Source organism: Glycine soja, chromosome 4, assembly GCF_004193775.1.
Source record: "Glycine soja cultivar W05 chromosome 4, ASM419377v2, whole genome shotgun sequence".
Lineage (NCBI taxonomy): Eukaryota > Viridiplantae > Streptophyta > Magnoliopsida > Fabales > Fabaceae > Glycine > Glycine soja.
This window is the reverse complement of record NC_041005.1, coordinates 5,914,430-5,923,803: the sequence shown is the minus strand read 5'-3', so window position 1 is coordinate 5,923,803 and position 9,374 is coordinate 5,914,430. Positions and strand designations below refer to the sequence as shown.

Below are 9,374 nucleotides of genomic sequence, written 5' to 3'. Positions count from 1 at the left end.
TACTCTTCTCTTACTAAAAACTCAAACACTTTTTTTTTTTTTTTATCTTCCCATCTCCCTAATTTTCTTGTAACATTTCTAAAAACTATACTCATGTAATAATAGTTAACATTTTATTGCTAACTATTTATTCGATATAATTTTATAATTACTATGTGTGGCGCAGGAGTATATTGTTATATAGCTATGTCAATTATTACATCTTTACTAATATTGTGTTGATTTAAATAAAATTAAATTCAGATTTTTTAATAAATATCTATTTCAAGAATTATAAATAAAGAAAAATTGATTAAAAGAAAAATTTAATTAAGAATGATCAGATGATAAGGGTATAAATATGTCTACGTGTAACCTAGCAAAAATTATATAAGTCCAAGTTAAATTTTCTATAAATTGAATTAAATAGAGATTTTTATTAAAATCCATTTAATTAAAATAGTCACGCTTTAAGTCATAAAAAAAACTTTAAGTCTTATAAGTCAACATATTTAAATTAACATAAACAAATATTTATTGCTAATATTATTATATTAAACTTGTTATAATGTATTTTTTTTTAAAGAGGAGTTATAATGTATTAAAATCATACAATTATTTGTCCTTTTAAAATGTTTAAGTGTTTTTGTTCAAAAGTTCTTTTACGTTGTGAATTAAAAGAATTAATTAATAAACTAATAAAGTGTCGCACATGTTACAAAAGATTCAATTTTGTATTAATGCTAATGTTTTTATATATTGTATATCCTAATCATGTCCTTTACTATAATTTTATGCTGTAAATTCATGTCATTACTATGCCGTATACGTTACCCATGTAATATCCATGCTTCAATTCTTATACAGCAAGGAGTTGATCCTAAATGAATATTTGACACAGATAAATTTCATGACTAGCTAAATGTGATTCATATGAAAAGGAAAAAAATAAAATCGTCCATCTCTCCCTATATTCTTGAACCTAGAAGTTTTTTAATTAAAAAATGAAATATAGTTAAAATTACTGCATCTTACTTTTTAGTTTAGCATATAAAATGTGTTTGTTTCATACTTAAAAGTTTATTTTTAGGAATGTGAATATGAAAATGTAATATTCATACTGTTTACAAGTTTTGAAAATTTATTTAGTATATTGTTTATTTATGAGAATATTTTAGCTTTCTTTTTTATCATGTTTTTTCCATGAGAATATGGAATGTTATTATTCTCTAAATATGCATGTAATTTCTATTTTTTCTTTGAATTATTTTGAATTTTAAAAACTAATCCTAGGAATATTAAAGTATAACCATACATGTTTTTAAATGCATCCAATAATAATATTCTTAACTATCATATTTTTGGGATATTTTTTATCCATAAAAATCAAAGACAAATATCATAAATTTACAACAACTTACATGTTATCAATTGAATTATATTCCTATGATTACATGATCAGAAATACAATATCATTATTTGAACATCTCCTAAATGATTTGATATTTTAATATTAAATAAATATGATTATGCTGGATAAAAGTATTTTATAAAAAAACTAAAAGCTCAGTCAAAAAATTGGAAAAAGTTTAGAAAATTTAAGTTTTATAGCAACTTTAAAACATAACATTGTTAGATGATTTTAGACAACAAGGACGGAAAAAGTTGAAAAAAATTCAATTATAAGACTTGAAATATAAACACTAAAAACTAAAGTTGTTAAAACTTAAAATTATAAGGATCAAAGCAATAATTAAAAAATTATTATAAGTGACAGTATATTACTAAATAGTAATTTTTAATAAAAATGTTAGAAACATATTATCTGATTGATTAAAATTTATTGAGATAATAAAATTTTATAGATCTCACATTTTATTGTATGATTTTCTTTTCTGATTTTATTATTTTCAACAAATTTTAATAACTTAAAAAAGAAAGTGTACTTGAAGGAGTGCCATCACTCTTCATTTTTAAAAGAAAACTATCAAAATTCAGTAGTTTTTTAGGTTTAATGTTATTTTTGATTAAATTTTACAATTATTTTGTTTTAATACATAAATTTTTAAAATTTTTATTTTAATCTTTTATATTTTCAAAATATATCATTTTGATTATTTTATTTCAATTTTTCTTTTGAAATATTAGGCCTTGACATTTAAATTTTAAAACAATTAATTTAATATAATGACACAAATGTTTCGATTGAAAATTTTTAAAAGATGATCAAAATAATTTAGTTTAAAAATATAAATGAGTGACTAAAATAAAATTTTCAAAATATAACGTGAGAAAGTAAAATAAATAAGTTAAAACATATTGTAGCAAATGACATAAAGGTTTTATTTTGTTATAATCTGAGTTTGGCAGCTAGTTTGACATAGAAAGAAGCTGGATAGAGGGATCTTTTGGGGAGGAGCGGTGCAACAACACGACTGATTTAATTGGTTGAGCAAGATGTCGACCTCGACGAACGTGGTAGTCCTGGACAACGGCGGCGGGCTGATCAAGGCGGGCATCGGCGGCGAGCGCGACCCCTCCGCCATAGTCCCGAACTGCCTCTACCGCCCCCCGTCGTCGAAGAAGTGGCTCCACCTCCACTCCGGCGACGAGGACCTCACCTCCGCCGCCGTGCGCCGCCCCATGGACCGCGGCTACCTCATAAACCCCGACCTCCAGCGCGAAATCTGGTCCCACCTCTTCTCTTCCGTCCTCCACATAAACCCTTCCCAGTCCTCGCTCCTCCTCACGGAGCCTCTCTTCACTCCCCCCTCCATCCAGCGCTCGGTGGACGAGCTCGTCTTCGAGGACTTCAACTTCCGGGCCCTGTACGTGGCCCACTCCCCCTCCCTCGTCCACCTCCACGAGGCCAGCCGCAACAACGCCAACGGGCTCCTCTCCAAGGCCCAGTGCAGCCTCGTCCTCGACGCCGGGTTCTCCTTCACCCACGCCTCCCCCGTCTTCCACAACTTCGCCCTCAACTACGCCGTCAAGAGGATCGACCTCGGCGGCAAGGCCCTCACCAACTACCTCAAGGAGCTCGTCTCCTTCCGCTCCGTTAATGTCATGGAAGAGACCTTCATCATCGACGACGTCAAGGAGAAACTCTGCTTTGTCTCACTCGACGTCAACCGCGACCTCACCATCGCCAGGTTCGTTTTTGTGTTTGAGGGAGCAGTTTGCAAAATTGAATTTGTATGAATTTCATCTTGCAAAATTGGTCAAATGAGTTTGAACAGCCATTGCATCTTTTTCCGGAGGTAGTGTTAAATACTTCTATGAAATTTTAGTTTTTACCAAGCCGAGTGACATCGAGTGATTCAAATTGCCGGCCTCACCTACTGGATAAGGCTTTTGTTTCTACATTGATGCTAGTTAAAATTGATTTTGAAGTGAAATGATTTATGTGTGGGCATTTTAGGGTAAATGGTTACTTTCGTCCTGAGAGTGGGTGATAATTTAGCCCCTAAAAGAACCAAAAATTGAATGTGTAAAAAGTGTGACAAGTACATCCTTGACGTTCAAGGACCAATTTGACATTACTTTGCAAAGTTTAAGGACTAATTTGATATTAAGTTGTATGACATGTAATTGTTACACTTTTTACATATTCGGAGACTAAATTAAAAATTTTGTTTTTTCAAGAACTAAATTGTCATCGTTTTACACTTTCATGGACTAAAGTGGCCATTTACTGGGTGTTTTATTCTAAAAGCAACTTAATAGTAAAATTCAATATTTAATTTTTTTATCCAACGTAAAAGCTATCCAAAATTACTTCAACTTAATTCATGTTGGACCCAAAATCAATTAAGCAATTGAACATTTAAGTAAAAACACCTTAACTAGTACTTCAATTGATTTTTGACAACTCAACATAAAACGAAACACATACTTTAACTGATTTTTGGTGACTCAACGTATTAGAGTATTATAAGGAGCTGCAATTATTCAATTGCAGACTCACCTAACTACTAGTAAAAGTCAGTCAGTTAGTTAGAAGTTAGTTAGAAGTTAGTTCGATAGTAACTGTTAGACTCTTTAACAGAACTGTCTATATATACTCCTTTGTAAACCTCAATGACTTGGGTTAATTCTCTCTCTCTATTCTCTTAGATTAGGAATTCTATGATGGTATCCAGAGCTTAGTTGATCATCAATGGAGACAAACTCTGTTTCTTCTTCTTCCGCTTCAGCTTTTCTGAGTTCAATTTCACAGAAACTTGATGATTTGAATTTCTTGCTATGACGGCAGCAAATTGAGCTTGTCATCAAATCCCACAAACTTAAAAGGTTTGTTGCGAATCCACAAATTCTGTTACGGTTTCTCACTGAAGCAGATTGCGATGCAGGGATTGAGAATCCTGCATGAGACGTGGGAACAGCAGGATTAGGTTCTTCTCACCTGGTTACAGTCGACTCTGTCTACATCGATTTTATCTCGAATCATTGGTTGCGTCCATTCGAATCCACGATTATTTTCACAAACAGATACGAGCCAAAGCAAGATGGCTTCAAACTGAATTGTGTGCGACAATGCTTGAAGACAAGTCGATGTGCGAGTTTCTGCTTAGAATCAAAGCCATTTCCGACTCACTTGCCTCTGTTGGAAGTCCAATTTCTCTTCAGGAACACACTGATGCTTTACTTGAAGGTCTTCCACAAGATTAACATTCAGTAATCTCAGTTATTGAAAGTAAATTCCAACCTCTTCCTATTGAAGAAGTTGAAGTGCTGCTTTTAGCTCACAAAGCTTGATTGCTGAAGTTTCGAAGACACATCTTTGATTTGCCTTAGATAAATCTTACTCAGGTGAACCCTAACTCTTCTTTGTCGTTTGGTTCCGATGCTTATGCAGCATTGAACAAATCTTCACAATTGTATGATTCGGAGACCTTTCGCGGTAGCTTTGGTCATTGATGGAAGTTTTAACAGAGACGGCGGTTGTGGTGGTGGTGGCGGCGGTTGTGGCCATGGAGGAGGACGCTTTGCAAATTTTCAATGTCAAGTGTGTTACAAATATGGACATACAGCATCTGTCTGTCACTATCGGTTGACTAGAGTTATCAACTGAATCTTTCATTCACACTACATGATCCTTCAAATCAAGGAAATGTTCAGACCAAGTCCTTTGGTCAAAATCAGTATTTTCAAGGAAACTCTAATAACTCTGGTCAGAATAACTATGGACAAAACAATGGTTTCAGATCATCAAATTCATGGAATCAAGGAACTAATCAGAATGCGTCAATGCTGAACAACCAAAGTCAACAACCTCCAAGTGCAATGATTGCAAACTCCAATTTTCAGCTTGGTCCTCTACAACCTGGATACCAGATTTAGGTGCCTCCTTTCATGTGACAGGAGAATCACAAGAACATTCAGCAACTCAGTCCTTTTGAAGGTCCAGACCAAATCTATATTGGCAATGGACATGGCTTGCCTATTAATTCCACTGGTTCTTCCACTTTTACCTCTCCTATTAGTCCTAAAGTGTCTTTATCCTTGAATCAGCTTCTACATGTGCCTACTATAACTAAAAATCTAATCAGTGTCAGTTAATTTGCACTAGATGATGGTGTATTTTTTGAATTCCATCCTAATCATTGTCTTGTGAAATTATAGGGAGTCAATGAGGACTTACTTCAAGGCTCACTTGGACCTGATGATTTATATGTCTTTCCAAATCTTCAACTCCAAGGCTCAACTGCTGCTAGTTTAGCTTCTTGTTTTGTTTCAAATTCTGTAACTAATGCCAGTTCTGATGTAAATAATCTCAATTCTGATGTAAAAACTACTTTTCAAGTGCATGTACTAGCACAAGTTCTCAAACTCTTTGGCACCTTAGATTGGGTCACCCTAGTTCTATTGTTGAGACTTGTTCTTAATCATTGTAAGATACCAATTTCCAATAAAAATGTGTTTGAGTTTTGTGCAGCTTGCTGTGTTGGTAAATCTCACAGATTACCTGCCACTTTATCTTTTTTTTTTTTGGACAGAAACCTGCCACTTTATCTGAAACTGTTTATAATCAACCCTTAGAATTGATATATGGTATTCGAGAAAGAAAGAGAGAAAATTAGAGAGAAAGAAAACTGATATTATTGCAATCTGAAAAGTTAGTTAGAGTTAGTTACCTTAGAGGTATATATAGACCTCTGACCCTCTGAACTAACACTAACAGAAACTGATTTCCTAACACTAGAGGGGTGCTGTTAGCAAAAGCTAACAGCCCTTACAATCATATTGCCTGCTGTCTAACACTAGAGGGGTGCTGTTAGCAAAAGCTAACAGCCCTTACAATCATTCTACAAAACTGTTTTCACAGTTATACAACTGCAGACTCACCTAGCTACTAGTAAAAGTCAGTTAGTTAGTTAGATAGTAACTGTTAGACTTTAACAGAACTGTCTATATATACTCCTTTGTAAACCTCAATGACTTGGGTTAATGAATAACATTTTACTCCTTTCATCCTTTTCTCTCTCTATTCTCCTAGATTAGGAATTCTATGACAGCATAAAACCAAACACATATTAACTGTTAGGTATGTTCATTTTTGTTATGTTACTGTTTGTTGCTTCATTAGGATAATATTGTGGCCTGAGAAAAACATTTCATGTTTGTTTTTATAGGAAGAGTGGGAAAGAGAATCTGTTCAGGTGCACCTACGTGCTTCCGGATGGTGTCACGTACACAAAGGGGTTTGTTAAGTATCCAGATCAGGCGCAGCGATATCTTGCATTGAGGGAGGGTGGCCTTCATTCTTCATCACCAGTGCAAGCGCAGGAGGATGTGAATTTCACGGAAATTGCCGAGCACCCAGAGAACAGGAAGAGAGTTGATTTGACAAAAAATGTATTTGCAAGCGTTTCTTGTTGTGTGGCTTTCATTTGTGTCAGTGATTTTGATGTTATGCTTTCACTTTGTGTGATCCTTAGGAATTTGACTTGACAAATGAACGGTTTCTTGTGCCAGAGATGATCTTCCGTCCTGCTGATTTGGGTCTGTCAATACAATGTGATTTTGGTTAATTCTTTGCTTGATGAGTTTCTTAAGTGACTGTAAATGAGGATCTTAGTCGATTTATTTTTTGCTCATTATGATTAGTTGGGTGTTCTCTTATCTGTAAAATGCTGAGAAAAAGGTTTGCAGGAATGAACCAGGCTGGGCTAGCAGAATGCATTGTACGTGCTGTTAATGCGTGCCATCCACATCTCCGCCCTGTTCTCTATGAAAGGTAACTAGCTCAGAGCATTGTTGATGGCCTTGTTTGTAGACATTTGCATTTGTCTTAATTTGAAACACTCAATTTTAGATGTTATGTGTGTGTATTTTTTGACAGCATCATTTTAACTGGTGGAAGCACCTTATTTCCTCAGTTTGCCGAGAGACTGTAAGTTTTTTGTTTGGATCACTGCACTTTGTACCAAGCCATGATTGTTTTTGCACTTCTGTGATCTATCTTGCCCTGTATAGCATGGTGTAAATGTTTAATTAATTCATTCTAAATGCTGTAGAGAGAAGGAGCTTCGGCCTCTAGTTCCTGATGACTATCGTGTGAAGATAACGACTCAAGAAGAGTAAACATCTTCCCTAAATAGTTTTTCTTCCGAGTTGATATTTTGCATAAAAGAACTTATGGTTCTTCTACAGTCCCATACTAGGTGTTTGGCGTGGAGGTTCACTGTTGGCATCAAGTCCGGATTTTGAAGCTATGTGTGTGACCAAGTCTGAGTATGAGGAGCTTGGTTCTGCTAGATGTCGCAAGAGATTCTTTCATTAAATGTGCATGCTATCAACATATCTACCCTAATATTGTATGTAACCCTGATCTGTAGTATGTAGTTGATGAGATTCATAAAGATGTCACTTTTTTTTATCTCTTTCATTTTCCAATTCCTACATCTTCCTCGCAAGCAAATGCCACATTGGAGAGAAGATCAGAAGACCATGGACTGCTAGTGCAGGAAGTGTGTAAATGGAGAATATTGATTGAACCCACTGTACGTCATTGCACTGTTCAGCGAATGTTCTGTCCTCATCTTTCCAACGGATTCTTACACGGGACCAAGGTTTGAAATGTGGATGATCATCTCTGTAAAAAATTTATTCAGGCTACAGTTTTCAGGTGAATATGATATGATGCAGGCATACTGGTAATATTGGATCAAAATCCATAGGATTATGACTTCACTTTTCTTCTGCAACAAGTGTGGCCTTCTTTTGAGGTGCTATCTAGTGTGGTATGGGGAACATTTAGATATTAATATACCAATCAAGAAAAAATTTCATTCATTTCTCCCGCTGACTAAAACGCGAACTTTGTAGATTGGCCTGTATACCCACGTAACCCACCCCTAATCACAATATAGTGTGTTAAACATGTTTAAATATTTATCCCGTATAATGTAAAAACTTAATACTAATTTATAACAACCAGTGTATTAAAGATTTTGGTTGAAGAATAAAAATATATTTATCAACACAAATATTTATTATTTCATTTATGTCGTAGTATATATCATTTTAGGTATTTTACTTTAACTCTATTTTTCATTTTAAACAATTAAAAGGGCACTAATTACTTTTTTTCCCCAGTAAGATCCTTATGGTATCGTACCCAATACATGAACGAATTCATAATGACATTCTTTTTATCTATCAACGCTAGTGGTTAATTTGTTGGTTTTTTTTTTTTAATAACTCCTTTCATCCTTTTCCTTCAACTACAAAGTTAATTTTATAATTCTCTTAAAAAGACACTTTAACTCTTTTAATAATGATAATTTTGTTAAAAAAATTATTTTATGAAAGTAATTTATGAAATAAATAATTTTCTTAGGAAATGTATATTATATTAAAAGACAAATTATATGTTATAGAAAATATAAAAAAATTACAAATTCATTTAACACTTTTTATGTAAAGATATATATATATATATAAGAAAAAATAATAAAGTGACAATTTAAAAAGCTTTTATATTCTTAATCTATGTAAAATTATCATATATAATACTTTTATCGACATTACCATAACTATTTAAAAAGTTATTTCTGATACATTTTTTTTTAATTGACTGAGAATGTAAATCCTTTACAGTAACGGGTTTTTCATAAATCGATCCAAGATAAAAAAAAATTTGATCTAATAAACCGAAAATCAAACAGACTGAAAAATTGATTTTTTTTTTTTGTGAATGAATCAAATTTTGAATTTAACTTTAGAAACGATTCAAACCATATATATGTATACTCATTTCAATTTTTGTATCTAGTTATAAAATTATCATATCACTTATATTTATGAAAAATATATAAGTTAAGGTGCGTAAGTATTTTATTATTAATTATATAATAACATATCAATAAAATATTTGATATTTTAAATTA

General features: G+C 33.2%; 1 protein-coding gene across 1 annotated transcript; it reads left to right on the top strand.

Annotated features, from left to right (window-relative positions):
* The first annotated feature begins 2,331 nt into the window (after window positions 1–2,331).
* On the top strand, window positions 2,332–8,277 carry LOC114409006 (actin-related protein 6). Its single transcript, XM_028372274.1, has 7 exons — window positions 2,332–3,131; window positions 6,615–6,837; window positions 6,921–6,984; window positions 7,135–7,219; window positions 7,325–7,375; window positions 7,500–7,562; window positions 7,636–8,277. Exons 1-7 carry the CDS (start codon window positions 2,437–2,439, stop codon window positions 7,763–7,765), a joined length of 1,311 nt encoding a protein of 436 aa, XP_028228075.1. The 5' UTR covers window positions 2,332–2,436; the 3' UTR covers window positions 7,766–8,277.
* The last annotated feature ends 1,097 nt before the right edge of the window (window positions 8,278–9,374 follow it).